General features: G+C 38.4%; 1 protein-coding gene across 11 annotated transcripts in view; it reads right to left on the bottom strand.

Moving 5' to 3' along the window:
- Positions 1–19493, bottom strand: part of LOC110373036 (protein phosphatase 1 regulatory subunit 12B) — a 53986-nt gene that overhangs the window by 15002 nt on the left and 19491 nt on the right. For 2 of the 11 annotated variants that reach the window (XM_021330132.3, XM_049839389.2), the window contains exons 3-16: positions 17544–17662; positions 16887–17032; positions 16259–16414; positions 15361–15547; positions 14236–14394; positions 13372–13453; positions 11566–11715; positions 10890–11000; positions 10291–10389; positions 9527–9761; positions 8636–8773; positions 5988–6144; positions 5156–5313; positions 2497–2559 (exon numbers count right to left, since the gene is read on the bottom strand). In XM_021330132.3, coding sequence (XP_021185807.1) covers positions 2497–2559; positions 5156–5313; positions 5988–6144; positions 8636–8773; positions 9527–9761; positions 10291–10389; positions 10890–11000; positions 11566–11715; positions 13372–13453; positions 14236–14394; positions 15361–15547; positions 16259–16414; positions 16887–17032; positions 17544–17662 — 1960 coding nt within the window. The remainder of the gene's footprint in view (positions 1–2496; positions 2560–5155; positions 5314–5987; positions 6145–8635; positions 8774–9526; positions 9762–10290; positions 10390–10889; positions 11001–11565; positions 11716–13371; positions 13454–14235; positions 14395–15360; positions 15548–16258; positions 16415–16886; positions 17033–17543; positions 17663–19493) is intronic. The other 9 variants (XM_021330142.3, XM_049839400.2, XM_021330136.3 and 6 more) reach the window with 9 other exon arrangements.

Here is a 19493-nt window from a genome sequence, read left to right as displayed (position 1 = left end):
CGTACTCTCAAGTAATTAGTAAAGATTACTGTACTACGAAATCGGACGTTGGACGCCAAATCTCTTGTAATCCTTCAGAATAGAAGAAATATTTTGATATCTTCGTGATTTATTCTAAAATATCTTGACGTCATAATTTGGTCTTGTCTTGAAATAAATGCTCATCATTTAGATTTCGGTGACGTAAACATGTAGTTTTTTTATTCCGCATCTTTCTTTATACACTAAATCTTAGCAATGATAGGTGGAGTCTGCGGCACTGTCGTAATGGGACTTTTGACATCCAATATTTCAACGCAATATTTTTTACAGTTACGAAAAAATAGCAGATTATTCTGCTTTATTTTTCATACTAAAAAAATGACATGGTGGAAACAACAAAATCATAAGTCTACACGTACTGCTTGCCAGAATCAACCATTGCAAGAAGCTACATGCATTGCCGGTTTCACATCTTGTGTTGATTGTCCATGAGAGTAAACGCGTCAATGTACAACATACATTGGCCTTCATCTGCCAACGAGTGTAAAGAGAGTTCGGAAGTGCACACATGATCAAACTGATTGATAAATAGCCGACATAAATACTATAAATATTGTTTGAAAGTGGCAAAGTGCTAAAAAGTTAAATGTGTCTCCGTTTTTCACGATGACAGCCTGTCACCGGTCAACGACCGTCGAACAAAACATGAATATTTTGTTTTCAGTTGCTTTGTCAAAACACAGTTATTACAAAATAATGAAGTCATTCATGGTTAGCTGTCACGGATGTGTTTACGCAAAAGAGGAAGAACAGTCTCTTTCCAGGAACAATAGTGATGTCAGATCAGATTATATTGCGACTGAATAGCCATCAAACAATCCTTTCAAAAAAAATAAAACAAAGTGTTTTGATGAATAGCTAATTGTAACGGGTCCTATAGAGGAAACGGTATAATATCTGAAAATCGCACAAATGATGTTTAATTAGACATCATAACAGAACAAACCAAGGATAGTAAAATTAATAACGGATGACTAACAGGATTCATTAAATTAAATGGCCGTTCGCATCCAAACGGAGCTATTTTCAAGTTTCTCATGACGCATAATGATGAGTGTTTTCTTATCAAGATCACTATTTTAGGTACGTCATGTGGGCTGTATTTATGGCGAACCCTGCTGTTATTTGAGATTGTAAGATTACAAATATGACCTAAACACTAATTAACTACTTGCAGCCTTAATACAAAAACTTCAACATCTGTTGAACACTTGTCTAAAAAAGTTGTGGCTGCAAAATGGACCTTATTTCGACGTCATAATCTGCCATTTTTTAGACAAGTATTTAACAGAAGTTTAAGTTTTTGTGGTACGACGGTTGGAGTCCAGTTATAGGTATAGGTACGTACTGAATGTTGTGATGGCACAATACGACATATTACTTTATCGTGTCCATATGTCTGTTATCAAGAGTTGCAAGCCGAACTTGATCCAACTAACCCATTAACATCCACCTACTATGGCGCTATCGTCACTTCACTATAAATAAAATATTTCGAGCGAATCCCTCCCACACTTCAGCAACATTCACAAATATAAGCCGTTAACATACTCAGTAAACAACGGTTAAATAAAAACTATATCAAAATTGAGTGATTGAGTTTACTTAAATCCTAACTAATCCTAACTAATATTATAAATGCGAAAGTAACTCTGTCTGTCTGTCTGTCTGTCTTTTCTTCACGCCTAAACTACTGAACCGATTTGTGTGAAATTTGGTACAGACATAGTTCGGAACTTGAGAAAGGACATAGAATAGTTTTTATTACAAAAAAAACATATTTCGGACTCTTAGCGCCATCTTTGGTTTGACCAATAGTCAAACCAAAAATCTGCCGGAAGTCACTATTCCACGCGAACGAAGTTGCGGGCAAAAGCTAGTAATTCTATATGGCACAGTACTATTCGGAGTATTCAAAGAAACGGGGAAAATCTTTATGGCAACACGTATGGTCAGGCAGATCGTTAAACAGGATTAACAGTATTTAATGAGTTTTAGACTCACTGAATAAAATTATCAAATCATCATCATTCTAATCATGTTGGAAGTTAAGACATCTAGCGAATCTAAGAAGAATAGAATCCAACACACTTATTGTGTATAGGTTGATTATAGGCCAATTCAGGCAAACACATAGGCTTGAAGCATATGCCTAGCCGTTTCCCAGCTATGTTGGGGTCGGCTTCCAGTCTAACAGACTGAGACTGAGTACCAGGGTTTTACAAGCCTATCAGACCTCCTAAACCCAGTTTCCCGGGCAACCCAGTATCTCTGGGTAAGACTGGTTATCGGACTTACAGGCTTCTGAATACCCGTAACGACTGCCAAAAATATCCTATGACAGCCGGGACCTACAGTTTAAAGTGCCATCCGAAACTCAAGCAAATCTGAATATTAAGCGATAATTTTATTCAGTGAGCAATGATAAAGTAAGTCTCATTGCAACAAACTCACCGCTGGCGCTTCGTTGTCGGCTTCACAGCCCTCGCCGCCTCCGCCGCGGTCATTCACGATGTCCTGCCAACATACATAGAACTTCACATATCTGATACACCAGTGTAAGGTCTTCGAACTTCCTACACAACATCGCTTGAACAAGTAACACGGGAGGAAAGCGATCTGTGCAGCAACATCATCATGCTACACTCACTTGCGTGTTCTGATTGAAAATATTCAAGAGTTCATCTATCGATAGTACTACAATGTTCTTGACTTAAAGTCACATAGAACGATGTGATCTTAAAACAAAGAAAGCGGACAGAACATGCCGTAAATGTCATGCTGGTTAGAACAATTTTGGCGCCAATCCGATTAGCGTATCTTATTCAGATATTGTACATCGAAATATTACAGTTTACACAATACAGTTTGTTCGGTGAGTCATTCAACAAATAGGACGTTGTGCGCGCGACATTTCACAAAGCAATAAGTCGTAAACGCGAATTACTGCCGATATCATCAATTTCATAGAAGATATTTGTGCAGGACTATATCGGCACAAATATTTCTTAAGGTACGGTCTACGTGTTGTTAACGTCTGTAATAACTGCATCGACGATTAACATAATAGTTTAAACAAGCATTTAGATGACACCGATAAAATAAATAGCCCGTGTATTAATACCAATTATAATAAAGCCGGTTTATACGTAACGCAAAATTTAGAAAGACGAAATTTAGAATCCTGGACTTAGGTTTGAGCGACTATGGTGATCAACGGTCATCAGTCACGCTGCGTAGAATGAAGTGTTTCTATTCCTACAACGACATGATAACATGCTGGTCTGACCACTGGCAGGTGCGCAAATGTATACAAACTAATCAAAACATAAAGATTTAACATGATCAAAAATAACAGGCGCAATATACAAACATGAGTTGAAATAATTAAGATCTTAAAACAACTATGAATAAAAGAGAGAAGAGTACTTGTATTTAACATTCCACATCGATATTATTAAAAATCGCTGTACATAGAAAGTTGTCAATCTTCAAGGAGATCTAACTAGCATATAGTTCGATAAGTCCTTACTAACAGATGACGTGCGGAAGAACTATGAGTAACAGTTTACACCCTGAAGAATAGATGGTAAACATTTTATTACATCAAATTGTTGCCCTGTCATGCGAGTGAAACTGAGAGCACCAAGCCGAGTCGTTGAGTCTCCACGAACACTAAAATTAGATATTTTTGCGCATGTGAAGAAACAATTGCTTAAGGTTCACCCGCATCGGAAACTAGAAACGAAGCATCTTACAACGAGCATCTGTCATTGGCGTGGGCAATATAACAGTAATATAACGCTACTAACATAGAGATGAGCAAAGCGTCGCAAGTCCGTTCATACTCATGTATTAAGCACATGTCACACCTGACGCAGCGCGTCGGATATCATTGGGGGGCGTGGCCTCCCTCCCTGTGGGGCGTAGTACGCAGCGAGGAGCGCGGGCAGTAACGTGGGCTTCCAGTTGCAGACCGGGTTTCGACGGCGCCTGGCGCGTCCTCGCGACCTTCTCGGCAGCCGGTCGGCCGGCATGCACGCGCGGTCCATGGCATTCGATCGCCGCTTTACACGATCACAAACACACATAAATATGCACCATCATATTCATTAGGTACTAGTTAGTGTCCTCTGTTAGAAATATGTGAAGAAGGCAGAATGGTATGGTTTGCCAGTAACAGAAATTAGCAATGGCATGTAACGTTTTCCATAAGGTTGTATTGTAGCCGTGACTTGCTTTTATTGGACACTTTGAATAAAAGATTTGTATGCTACGTTCATAACATCACGTCAAGAACGCAGGCGTTGTTCGTAGGCAAGTGCTCGACAGAAAGCATGCCTTTTTACTGATCATGACATAATCAAACTGCTAACGATAATCTCAAATGTACTGGACACTGCCTAAGCAAAAGAAAACCCACAATAGACATCTACAATTCTATGCTAAGAAATTACGTTTGTGACCACTTGAATCAATTCCTTCTCGCAGGTTGAAGTCCGTTAAAATCGTGTTATATTCGGCTGAAGCTTCATAATCGGAAAACCTTTCCCAAACAACTCGTACTCGTATAAAAGTAAAGTTATCGAATAGCGAAGTGGTGGTTTTCTCCCTTTATATCGACGCTATGTTGTTGCGCTGTTTCGCGCTCCGTCAGGTGTGAAACGATCGTCAGCTACGCGCTAAAGCTTATTATATACACGAGTCTTCCTAAATACATAATAGGTATACCTAATACTAATTCGATCAATATATCGATATACGTCTTTAATTACACATCACTATCATAAAATACGAGCGCGCTTGCCAAGCACGTTGGCGATTAGCAAATATATAAATTACATTATTTACACTGGCGATTAAATTATTATTAATATCAAGCTACTTTCGACTTCTATACTAGTTTTGTTATAAGCTATGCCTAAAAGGCTATAATAAATTGCGTTATATCATATATAAAATTATACGTAAAATCCGTAAGTATAAGTGTGTATGTGTTAATGGTATAATGTGTGTGAGTTACAGTTAAAATGTGTGAGTATATAACAAGATTTGCATGGCATATCTACAGAACAGAGACGAAATGAACGATAGTGTTGTATATGAGACATACGTCCATATCGACGTGTCCGACGCCGGTGGAGCGTCGCTTGGGCCGGCGTCGGCGCTGGATGACGTTGAGCGCGGCCTGCGTGCTCGCCGGAGAGGCATTGCTCGATGACTTGCTCTCCGTACTGCTTTCGCGCTCTTTCTCCTCTTCGCCGGCCGTATCTGGAGCAAAAGGACACTTATTGTTAGTTCTAGTATAAAAATTGTTTAACAGATTGTTAAAGCATAGCTTAAGTGCTTACTGGACAAAAAAAAATATATTTTATGGTGAAGTTCACCAATTCAATTCAGTCACCAACCAACACATTTTAAGGCCGATTTCAGCCACGGCGGCTGCTCTTATATAAGGAGTTTAGCCAGTTGCGCAGGAGCATTTGCGCAGACACAGATGCACTCTCTATTCCTTCACTCTCAAACCTGACGGGACGAAAAATCCGACACATCCGGAGATATATCAGGCGCAGGACCGACATTTGCATTCCAATGCACGGGCGTTTCTATCACCAACGTCCATACTACGAGGTACTTTGTGAAAGTTTCTACAACTCTCAATACAATTTCGGCCCAATCCGGGAATCGAACACGAGACCTCGAGCACGGCAATCGCGCGTGCGACTACTAGAACAACGAGGCAGTAACCGTTCTATTCATGTCTTTGCACAGAATTGTTTGGAACATGTACAATTTTACTACAAAAAAGTTAAACAGACGTTAGTCACGTGTTTCACGAACATTTTCTACACAAAATCTTTTAAAACACGTGTCGAACGTCTGTTTAACTTTTTTGTAGTAGGATCAGTAATGTTAATTCTCATAAATAATGAAAGTGTAATTACCTGTTGATGTTCTATTTTCATCTTTTATTACGGTGGTGGTATTGGCGGTGGTATTGGCCGTGGAGCCTGTAGGGGGACGGCGGAAGGGGAGCGTGACGGTCGCCTCGGCTGCGGCGGTCGACCGCGGCGACGACCGACCAGCGTCTTCTAGCTCAAACTGTTGCAATATTGGGACAATATATTAGTTAATACAAATGTAGATAGTTAAACAAACTTACCGTCAGTTGAAGAAAGATAAATTAAAATTAAAGCTTCATTAAATCTATTGCGAACACTTTTAATCCTGTTGACAAAAAAAGAGTCGGCAATAGATTTAAAAAAGATTTAAGTTTAATGAGTCTTTCTGCAACTGCGGATAAGGCTGGAAACAGTGCTGACCATAGGTCGACGTATCTAAATCGATGCAAGTCTATGAATGCGCACACTCTGACGGTCTCTGGTTGCCATCTGTTCTGGTCAGGTATGTCCTTCTCGTCGGTCGAGCACTATTTCCAGCCTTAGTTTGGGAGCACATTTTATAAAGCTTGTTCCAATACAAAAGACGAACAACATAAAAGCGGTCTTGCAGATTTTTAGCAGTTCTGAAATTTAGTTTCGTGCATCCCATTATGTACTCCTGTGTCCTACGCAAAATCCAGTACACCTGTTTTCATTGCAAAGAAAGTTTCATTGGGCTTGTAAGTAACCTATGGATATTTGCTAGTGATGTTACCGATATCGATAAAAATAAAAACAGCGATCTCAGAATTATTACTCAAGGGGTTAATCTACCCACAGATCTATGAAATAAGCAACTGTTATTGTCATAGCGTTAGGTGTGTTAATATCTATTTACAACCATACTGCAATATTGTTACTTATGTTAAAATAGCATTTTTTTCCTATTTGGAAATGATTATTGCGTTCAATTAATAAAGCATGCAATAAGCAGTTTTAAATAAACACAAAATATACTTAACAAATACTCAACTAAACAAAAATACCTCGATTAGACCTATACCTACTAATCTAATATATTCTTAGTTCTTTACATAATTAATTAATTCTAAAAACCTACAATTGAATGGATCGTCATCTTACTTTCGTGTTAAAGAAGACTAATTGCTGAAAATGTTTCACCACCGAAGAGAAGGACATACATGCAAACATAAAGACAAACTGTGTAGAAACAAAACGTGAGACAGGACAGACAGGAACTTCTTAAATAAATGTGATTTACAGATACTCGACTTCTTGTATTCGCTAAACTTAATTATCGACCGAGACCATTCTGGCAAAAGGTTATGAGCTCCAATCTCAAGTAAAAGTTCTATAGGATACCTTTCGAAATTTTCGGATTAAGATACCTTTCCCCTATCAACCACTCAGATGCTTCATACTAATATGACATTGGAGATGCATTGTGTGTTCTTTTAAAGGTCTAAAGTTAGTGAATTTTTGCTTTATAAAGAATATTTGCACAGATGGATGTCGAGTGATGTTCAGAGCGCAAGTCGAGTATCTGTATAGGAAATAATTGGTGCAGGCAGTTCACACATGGCACTCGAAAGATGTGGTGCAAGACATAAGGGACAGAAATGCTAAGAATACACGAATTCTGATGTTGGGAGAATGTGACACTTGACACAAAAAGATGACAGTGATGTCATATGCTTTGTGAGGTTTAACCTTTTCACCGCCACGAAGGTGGGTACGATTTAAGGAGGACGTAGAAGGGTAAAAAATAAAAATGCATTCATCACCAATCAAGTACCGTTAGGCGCCGTCTACACGAGCGAGAGTCGCGTCATTTCACCTAACTCTTTCTACAAATATTATAACGCGCAGTCAAGAGAATCCGGCAATCCCATTACGAGTCGTTGCGGACACCCTTTTGGGAGATTTTCCGACGGTAGGAGCGAAGACACGTCGCGGTTCTCTTCTTCGTGGAGATAGCGCGTTAGCTTAGAAGTCAAAGTCAATATGCATAATGTTATGAAATTACTGCATGTGAACATTAGGGAGCTTCAGTATTTTTATAACAATTTATTTCGTTACTGAATACTAGATTGGTGAAAGGTGGCAACGTGGTACGAGCGTGGCGGTCAGAGGGTTAAAAAGTTATATTTTTGAAATACTGTTCATTTTCTGGCTTATCCCCTCTCAATGAACGGAACAACAAGCTTTACCGATACGGTGATGCTTGAAGTTTACCGTAAAAAGCCATACAGCAGAATATACTTTATTATCTACTAATAGTGACTCAAGTCCCAAAATCAGAATTTTATCACCGATTGCAAAAAAGATTTTATTTCACACCATGCGCGTCCCGCCCAGCGACTGAGTCAAACGAGATTGTCGAAACTTTAAATTAAAAATGAAGTGGCTACACTAGTGTCTACAAAAATTTTAAGAGAGGATAACTTACCTTAAAAGCTATTGCTAATAGAAATGGTGTTTGATCGAGAATAACTACGGTCCAAAATAATTAAAAATAAAACGTAATATATTCAAATAAAACATTCAAAACGCAAATAAAATCTCAGAAAAGGCATTTATAATTCGAACGCTTCTTGGAACATCGAATGCCGAATGTTATTCAAATTTAGTATTTCGAAGTGAGGAAAAGTATCGACAATCTGATTGGCTGGCCGCGGTGCTATAGCCACCTTATTAGTGGGGTCGAGCCTGAGCCGCCACGAGGGACGGCGCTCGCTGTTGGCGGCTATGGTGGCGGTGGCCGTCGCGGACGCGCACGCCAGCGCGAGCGACACGGCCACGTCGCCGCCCGGAACAGACGCGCGCGCCTATACGTCACAAGTGAAATCACATTCACTTTACAAGTTTTGAAAATGTTCTAGAACTTTCGTTCATTAGAGAAGGAACTTTTCTGTGTTTGGTTTTTTTTTCTCGGGAATATTTGGTGCCCAGTGCTGTAGAATGGGTACTTTTTTACTTTGAAATATAAAGGTGAAGTTTTCCACAAACATTCAAACCTTTAAATAAGGAAAACATACGTTTTAATGTAACATTGTCTCGATTAATGTTCTCCGATCACGAAATGGTATGTGAATATGGTGACAATGTTCCAAATAGCCATATTAACACGAGGCGACATCGACATGAAACTTAAAATAAAGCACACATTGGACCAATGAGTGTCGGAATAAAAAAGTTATAAAAAAAACTCAAATACAAACTCAACGTATGTACAAGAATTAAAGGACCAGTGTAATTGAATGTTCTAATCTACTAAATCATTTACATTTGGCCTGATCTACAATACCAAATAACAGGTGAACACATAGTTTAGAGTTAAAAAAATTAAACACAGAGAACCAAACACGGCTCCAAATCTTACACTAAAACCCAAATTATCAATTTTGTTGTTTCAAATTACACAAGTCTACATAGTGTATTATTTGTGAAACCAACAACACATGTTCGATTGGTAAGTTAATACCCTTTTACCAATTAGTCACTTGTAAAATTAGAATTAGTGCCCTCTTAACCCTCTACTGCGTACTGGAGTAATTTCTAAATATTGCATGCACACGTACCGAGCCGTTGTCAGGTGCGGGCGAGGCGACAGGGGAGGGTTCCTCCTTCTTGATGGTGACAGGCGGAGGGCTCTCCGTGGTACCATTACCAGCCTTCTTCTTGACGAGCTGCTCAGCTGACTTGATCTCGTCAAGAGTGACGCCCTGCGTAGAGCGTCGCGTTTCACGCACGCGTTTCGCGTGAGCTTTCCTTTGAGTTTCACTCTCCTCATCCCGAACGGGGGGCACAAACGACCTGCAATCGTACCCAGTATTATAGACCATTTCCAATACAGATTGCGTTTTAAAAACCAAGCGAAATAAACATAATTATTACAAAATTTCAAGTCTTGTTAGACATGCAACACGTCTAATAAAAATATCAAACTTCATGCTTGATATTATTAAATAAAAATACGGTCTCAATAAAACGCAAATAAAATCGTCCGAGCACAAACAGACGAAGCGCAAATGATAACTAACACACAGAAAAACCTAGCTTGCTTGAACACGAGAACTGTCGAATATTCCATTTTTTCTATGCTAATCAACTGAAAAAGAACAACAGTCCTTTTTAAATCATCATCCATTTATCCATCAATATCGTTTAATTGACGATTGAACCCATTATGAATCAGTGTAATATTAAAAAATGCTTTTCCAAATGGAATGTCTTTAGCAATAAAGTAATATCAACCTTGGGTTACTAGAAATAAGGCTCAAATTGTAATACTCGATCAACGACAAGTCCCGTATTCAAGCTTTCTAATGAACATCACGATTACTTGAAGAAGTTCTTGAAAATGTTCCCGGGCGACAGTTTGGTCGGCGTGGCAGAGCTTGGTGTTGAATTGCTACTGTTTGACTCTACGCTCTCCGACGAACTGTGCACATAATACAATACTGTAATACTGCAGTACGTTTTATATTCGCTTCAGTAAAATTAACTCTTATTTTTAAACTTATAAATTATAAGTTCTCTAAATAATTCTAGGACAAAACACATTTCCCAACCACATTCACACTGTCTACTGATATAAAAATATAAACTATGAGAATATAATTAACTATTAAAATTACATTACTAACATGTGGGCCGGAACTTACTGTAAAGACTGTTTCATCCTTGTAAACATATTAAATAACCCAATCATAAAATAAGGTTTTTACCTCATGATGTTAAAAAATCAATCTCGATTAAAAAACTCCAGTTCACACCTAAATAGAGACATCTTTGAAAAACTGTCAATTCATAATTTTTACTCACCAATCAGTCTGCTTTCTCTTTCTAATCTATTGTCTACATGACCTGGAGTCTATAGTCTATAGAATCTGTACACCCACACATGCACAAAATTACAAAACACACACAACAATACGGTACCTTCGAACTGTGGTCGTAGTCGTCGTGTTAGTGGGACTGGCACTCGGCGTGGTGGTGGTGGCTCCGCTCCAAGTATTGACTTCCCGCTCCCGTCTGTCCGTTGGGTTTATTCTAAGTACGTAAGTAAACGCTATCACCTCCAGAACATACATTCACCACAGAAACATGTATACAAACTACTTTCATGCATTTTTTTTTTTGGGAATAATATTTTTTGTTGCTTTTCATAAACCTTCAAAGGATCCAAGTTATGTTTAAATTATGAAGGCTTCAATTGACATTAGAAATGTCGTTAATATTAATGAGAGTAGCAACATTAAATATTTACATATTAGACGAAAAAGACAAATACATAGAAAAATATATACATATACATACATATAAAAGACAACAGTTACAAGCATAAACAGCGAGACATATAGAACAGTTATTGTAATGAATATTAAAAAATCTTGTTGGTATTAATTGTAAACTTTGCGAATTGTTTACCAGACATATCATAATTTCAAAAATGTAATATGTATTCAAATCAATATGGCAACTTTAATTTTGAAAAATATTCCAAAACAAGTTTTTAAATCAGATCAGAACTCGATGATAAACCTACTCGATAAATGTAAAAAAACTCTGATTGAAAACAATCCGCCAAGTTCGGTAGCTGATAATAAATGAGCACCTTGTTTCTATATCGTCGTTAGTACTCTCTGTCGCATTGTTAGTGTGCTCTTGAGGTTTTTTCCTCTCCGCTGCTGGCTGCGCCGGGGGAATCGACGGACAGGACGACGCCTTAATACGAGCGGTGACGTCACGATACCGTTGGTAGAAGCTACAATGCACACAAGCATGCGACATGTATGCGTATGCGATGTTAAATGTTATACAGAAGTTCTTGTTGGACTTGGCTGGCACTGCCAAGTTTTGGACTGTCATTTTTTTGGGTATGTTACAAAAGTGTATGGTGAATTTGTTAAGACTTTTGTAAATTAGTGTTGTGATGAATTTTATAACGATATTGCTTATCGATGATAAAATAAATTAATGGATAGTTAAACTGTGTTGATGATATCAATTCAAAATCGACTTCTTTTGTGAAGTAGATGAATATTTTTATTCATCTGTATGGAATAAAATCAATCATTAACAACATGCCCTTTTGTTGTGTTGTCAAATGTGCCACCAAAATATTATGACGTCGTGTTTTCAAGAGTTTTACTTTTAGAGCAGTTATTTGTACGTTAGCACATTGTTAAACGTTATTTTTTGTATATTTTTTAAATTATTCTCTGGTTAGTGCTAGCCTAACAGAGTGGCGTTGCTTTTATATGACGTTTATGTTCTGTATGACAGCTAACTTTTGACAATAATTTGAAGTCTAGTCTAAAGCGCAGTTTAGACGAGACGCCACAGCACAAAAGCGATCACGAGTACCACTATACAACACATTGACTAGACATTGAAACTAAATACTAGTAAACTTGACTGCATTCGGAAAATCATTTGAATAATGAAAACAGAAAAAAAAAAATTAAACACTTGACACTACTAACAACATCGAAACACGCCAATTTGTATGCCAACACTAAACACTTAATCATGACTTTATAAAAGCTCTTACGTTTCTAAAGAATTGTGAGCAAAACGAAAGAGGGAAGTTTTAAATGCAATAATGAAAAGTGCAATGTAAAGTTGAACAAAGAGTTTTGATTATCTCACGATTCTCAACTTTTACTTATTTCACATTGGTGACAACTATGTAGTGTACAGATATTTAGATGACAATCCATCTAACCCATATACAGTATTGGACATAGGCCTCTCAGAAATATCCTTAACAAACTGTTTTGGGCTGACAGCATCCAATGGCAGCTTGCGACCTTCACCAGGTCGTCTGCCCATCTAGTTAAAACAAACTTTCAATATCGAGTAATCCGAACTCACAATTCTCTAAAAACGTTAATATTTTAGTCGTCATGCCAAAATTTTTAGACATACAATAAATTTTGTATATACAGCGATACTTCAACATTACACAACAGTTCAGTTTCTGTAGACGTTCAATAAAAATAAAACCTGGCCGTCTGCCATTTGCGTAATCTTGCGTATAATTATAAATAGTATTCAGTTTTGTATTTTTAAAATTGTATTTAATTAAGGTAATATGTCTGGATTAACGTATGTCATTTATATTTATTTGAATGTTAATCCATGTTAATTTCAGCCTTGAATCGATAAAGGGATTCAAAGACCTAATGCTTCTTCTACACTATTTGCGAAAGCAAGACAGTACAGTTCGTTTTGGAATGCAAACTTTCACAAGTAATGATAACATAAAGTATATTTACTCTGTTCTATGTATCAACAACCGAGCAGATTTGAATAGAATATGGCATCCCTTGGTCCATATTTTATAGAACGCCTACAAGAACTACAGTGTAATATCAAAGTACGAGACAGTGGGTAACATGTTGCCTCGAATCGGTACCTCTTGTCGTTTTCAAAGCTGTGTGTCCTCCTGAGTATGGTGTCGTTGTCAACTGCGTTGTTCGCTGCCTTGTTGTTGTCCCCTGAAAATGTACAAAATAGAGTTTCAATTGCTGTCAATAAATATCACAAGACGCTGTCAAGCATTAAAGTATGCCTGACTATTATTGTATCGCGATGTATTCATTAGATTTCAATAACATAACCCAAAAATGTAAATGATGTACACGTTCTGCCAAATTAAGAAAAGTCTTTCTAGTAAAATAACTTGTGTCTGATATAAAATTAACTAATCGGAAATGGCCACAAGAACTCCCAGTTCAAACAAAAAAAAGACGTAACCAGTCGATGATGAAAACCTAGGCGAGGAAGAAAACGCTCCAAATATACACTGTACATATAAAACTACTTACTAGAATAATCTAGATTACGATTTGACTAGACAACACTTATTCTTTCTAAGTAAACGACATGAAGCGACGCGAGGCGATGCGACTTAAAGCAACCAATGTTTCACGCGACATCATAAGCCACAAACTATTACAAATTACAACCACCACTTGACATTTTCACATCGCATCGCGTCGTGACGCCGCATTTGTCTCACCTAAGACAAGGCCTTATAAGGCAACATCAATTACACTAATAGCCGGGCCCAATATTTTATCTATGTGCTGTTTTGCATATCATTATTGTATCTCTAGTAAGAAAATCAACCACTTATGAAACGTCATAGTTAGCTGCACAGTTCGAAAAAGTTGGTCTCAAGGAGAAGACGCGGCAAGAAACTCTATGGGCACTCTTTTTAAGAAAGACTGCATATAAATAGAATATTGGAAACGGCCGTAAGCTACTCTATACTTACTGGGCGGGTCTGGTTGCCGGTTACGGAAGGAGGCGGACCGGCGCCAAGAAGGCGCGTCTTCAGGCGACGATTCCGTCTCAGTTGTATCGGGCGACGGCGGCCTACCGCGCGGCGGTTTGCCCTCGGTCTTTATGATCTCCGGGGAAGCCGGCGGCTTGTCTGTGATCGATGAATGAATGATGGGTTTGAACAACATTCCTTTTTCGTATTCCAAATTTGAATTTGAATGTTTATGGCCAGTTTTACCAGGACTGCTCGGTTTGACTGGTCTATAATAGCAATATCTGGCAGAAATTATAAGCAGCCTTTATCTGGCAGTAAGCATATCTATCGGATAACTAATGAACATTTCATCGATATCCAATGAAACGGAGCCTTAATATATGGCTGTTTTTTGGGTTGTCTATGTTGTCCAAACCATTATGAAGTTAAATGCGACCTCGACCGGATTAGAGGGCGAGTGGCTGTTAGCACAACAAATATCCATACAATTAAGAAGTGTGATTTATTTAAATAAAGAGTCACTTTACGATGATTTTATTTTTGACCCGTGGTTGACTTAAGAATCATACTTTATCTCATTTTTGGTAGTGACACAGGTATGTAATTGTATTATGTATTTAAAAATGGTGTTGCAGTCGATAAATCGTCGCTAAAACTTCATTTAGTTTAAACCCATTTAAACTAGTTTGCATCGTAAAATGAACCCACTTGCTTGTGACCATCTAAACTAAAACATGCATGCTTACCGCAGTATTCACTGTAGCTGCATTTTGGTAGTAAAAGCCTTTGGCCTCAAATACAACAACTAAAGATCTCAAGAATTTACCTTGAAATTCACCGTTGGCACACAATCTAAGCTACCACTAAGCTGCATCCCTATTTATAACTGCTCTACTAATGTCTAAGACAGGAATACACTGCATATTGTACTGCAACTATCACAACAATCAAAGCCTTACCGTTATAGGCGTCACTACTGGCACAAGAACCCAACTAACACTACCACAAAAATCAGTGACCAGTTTTACCTAGCAATTTAGACTTTATACCACTCAAATAAAGCTCATTTTTGCTTGTAAAACTGATCACTGGGTGTAAAAAAGTATGAAGAAGATAGGCCACCTGTCTTACCGTTGACAACTTTCTCTGGTTGTTGCGGTGTGATCTCGATGTCGACCCGCTTGGAGTCGTGCTGCGGCGGGCTGCGCTTGCGTTTGTTATTGTTGTTGTTCATACGGCGTTGCGCATTCATAGCTTCGGTCAGCCATGAGGACATGCCGGGGTCGACGAGATCCAAGCAGGTTTGGCCCTGGAAATTTGTTTGAAAAAAGATGTGAGAGAATGTAGGAAGGAGAAAATCGATATACATTGTAGCGCTTCTAATGACAAAGAGCATGTATTTCGAAAGAGTTACCGTAGCCTTACGTGGGTTGCAGTATTGTATTAAAACTGTAATCGAACATTTGTCGAATCGCTGATTTGACCAATCGGCAAGTACACGGCTGGTTATAGTTTACGGTGCAACTCACCCACTGCTTCTATACTCGTTCAGCAATACTTATAATAATATTTGCATACCAAGTCAGGCAGGCTATAGCTAGAACTTTTAACCTCTGTAAAAACTGGTATCACCTATATTCTGGTCTAGCTGTCGCGAGCGCGGCTGCTGACCAGGAGGCCTCGGGTTCGATTCCCGAGTTTGGCCGAAATCGCTTTGTGGGTTGCAGAAGCTTTTACAAAGCATCCCGGACCCTTGAAGTTGGTGATTTATACACCCCCGTGCATAGGAGAGCACGTAAATGTCAGCCCTAAACCTGATCTCTCTCCGGTCGTGTCGGATTGCCGTCCCATCGGGCTATGAGTGTGAAGGAATAGTGAGTGCATCTGTGTCTGCAAATGCTTGTGCACTATACCTCTAATATGACCTGGGTGATCTCCTTACATGAGAACATCCGCCGTAGCCGATAATTGGCTAGGCTAGGACATCATGCAAATAAATGTTTGTTTCTTTATTTCTTACAGAATAGTTCTTGATATGTGGGTCGGCGCCAAACTTGAGCAGCAAAGCGGCGGCTTCCTTCTGTCCCCAGAGCGCGGCCGCGTGGAGGGGCGTCCAGCCCTCGTAGTCCACGCAGTCTGGGTCGGCACTGCATTCTTCAAGTAGGGTCTTGGCCACCTGGTGGTAGATAAAAGTTTATTAGACGATGATGATGATATCCATGATCAGGGACATAGGGCCTGAACAGGGGGAAAATCCTCAACAAGGGACAGGACAGGGACATAGGGTTGGCAGAAGGCTTTTCCACTGCTTCCGATGTTTAATTAGTATAAAATGTATTTTTGTTTTTAAATCTTTTCTCTCAATGTCTGTTTTCTAGCCTTTCCCCAATAACGTTGGGTTGGGCTTCTAGTCTTTAGGATGCAGCTGAATTGGTGTTATCGCGTTTGTATTATTAGCAGTATTTCATAATAACCAGACAATAGTCGCATAGTGTGTCTGCATTATATTTATCTGCCACTGTTACTCTTTCGTAGTAACTTTTTACCAATCGATTTGAACGAAATTTCGAGGGGAGATTGATCTTCGGGAAAGACCAGGAATAATTTTCTCTTCCTCCAACTATTAGTAAATGTGATAAAATACTAACGTCAATATATCCCTTAGCTGCCGCGACGTGGAGCGGGGTGCCTCCGTTCATGTCCCGCACCTCCACGTACCCATTAGCTGCCCAGTTGCGAGCATCGCTCAGTAGCGTGTCCACTTCGGCGTTGCGGGACTTCTCGCAGTCCACACCTGTGAAAAAGAAAGAATATTCATATATTTATTTGCATTCCATAATGTTACAATAGATGTAGAAGAGGCTTAAAGCTAGGTACAATTTTGGACCCTGCTAGAGCAAAGCAATTTAAGTATGGTACTAATAAGCAGCAGGAATTTAAGAATAGTAGTCTAGTATAATAGTTCTAGACTGAAGAACTAGGAAGCTGCTTTAGTTGTTGTGTTTGTTTAGGTAATGGCAGTGCTATACAGGAAATTGTGGAATGTTTTTTTTGTTTGTCCGGCTCAAGTATCCGTCACAATAATAAACGCACCTATATCATCATCCTGAACTTATACCTACATAGCAATTGTGATCTGATCGGATAGTGATATTTGATAGATTGGCATTTAGAATTTGACAAAACATAGGACCACAAGATATAAGACAGCTACTTCCATATCACCAGGTTTTGTTCAACGTAATCGAGTTCCCTGAGTCATAAGACAGCTTCCCTTACAACAGGGTTTTGTTCATAGTACTCACCCTTTTCATCAATGATTTTCTGCAGCATATCGCCCATGGCATCGCTCTCGGCGATGTCCACGGGCAGTTCACCATCGTAGTTGACAGCTGCAACATCTGCGCCGTTCTCTAACAGGTATCTGGAAAAGAAGAAACAAACTTCGTTTTATACTAGCTCAAACAGGAAAACTTGGGAAACTTATCAAACTGAATATATTTTTTTCTAAATCAATATATGTGGCACAGAAAAATTTGAATTCTCAGGGAAATCATCATTGGGCGGTAGGAGTATAACTGGCAAGTAATACAAATCTGATGTAGGTACGCAGTAGGTAGGTATTATACACATGCACAATTCAAGTCAGCTCTACCGTTGTCGGAATTAACACACCTATTGGGAGCCAAGAATAATACATTTACATCATGAAAATATTCAAGGAGTTCGAGATTGGCCCTTAGATAAGTATAAAAATAAATACTACGCAGATAAAGACGTAGGTGGCGCCTATATTTAAATGTGTAGTAACATTCTGTTGTGACGTCAAAATTGATGTTTCGCGAACATTAAATTAAGCTTTTGAAATACTATAAAATGAATGACTGTGTCTTTGCCTCATTCAATGGTGTGGGTTAAAATTTCAGCAAGCTTTGTCATAATGTATGTTGGTCTATTGAAATGTCTTCTAACTGCTGAATAATATACTAACTTTATGGGACCTAATTTGGTAATTGGAACAGAGGAAACCATCATAATCTTAAATTACGTAATAGCATACGTACAAACTTCAGAACCTTACCAATTTTCCTGTTACGTTTTGAATTTTGACGTATAACTCTCAATGTTTTTGTTTTCCTGATTTAGTAGTTGGCGACAAGGTACACTCTATCCTACTAGTTTCTAAATTCCCTAATCATTTTAGATCATATTTACTATAATTACTATCAAGACCAAAATTGTGGAACAAAGTAAATTAATCTGTTTCAGATTTAGTTTACCCTCAACGTGCCTACCATGACAAGACAGAACGACAGCTCAGAAGATAATGAGTCTAGTTTTCGACAAATGCTAGGTAAAATTGCGATATTACTGAATGTAATATTGTATACCTTCAATGTATATTTCAAGATAGAGCAGAATTGTATGCACTATCAATTGATTCTTCCAATTGATCACTATTTGTTGGGGTTAATTGTTTATTATTATTGATGTGCGTTTTTCATGTTAGCCAATCGACATCTATAAATCTAAACATTGGCACGTGCTTTTATCAAAGCTTGAATTTTCAGAGTGTCAGTAAGTGAAGAAGTTCACGATTCCTTTACAAGGCCTGCTTTTCGACTTGTGTATTTTTATAATTGATCAATATAAAACTTAAGTGCTACGGATATCATGGAAATCCCAAAAACCCATAATAAATAAATAAGCCACAACGAAGTCCGATATGCTATCATTCATAGCTAAATACAATGAGGCGTCGTTGACAGAAAACCCCGCTATTGAGTATTGGGTCAGTGTGACTCAACCTTTGTTTACAGCCGAGTATCACTCGCATGCTGCGTCAACATCGCGTTATTCATCATATTGTGACACAAATAAGAATACTTATTACTTCGTCTACACAATTAAATCATTAATTAGCAATTTTCATTTGGGATGAGAATCCCTTGATATAGGCCTACTCTAGTCGGGTAAATTCCAACTGAATCTCCGAAATATTGTTAACTTCAATACACTGTAATTTCAACAGTTTCAGAAACATTAAAACTTTCCGTAATATCCGTTCTAAAGCGAAAACATTCGCAAATATAACGCATCACCAGTAGATAAATCAAATCGCATGCCCGCTAGTTTCAAAGAATATTATGTTCTAAAATCGCTGAAGTCTGAAAATAGTGACGTAAGCAACAGCATGAATGAATTGTGCAGTAATGTAATAATGTCTCTTCTTGTTCAAGATCTTATGGGCTCCT

Source organism: Helicoverpa armigera, chromosome 1, assembly GCF_030705265.1.
Source record: "Helicoverpa armigera isolate CAAS_96S chromosome 1, ASM3070526v1, whole genome shotgun sequence".
NCBI lineage: Eukaryota > Metazoa > Arthropoda > Insecta > Lepidoptera > Noctuidae > Helicoverpa > Helicoverpa armigera.
Note: the sequence above shows the minus strand (reverse complement) of the source record. Positions and strands in the feature narration are given on the sequence as shown.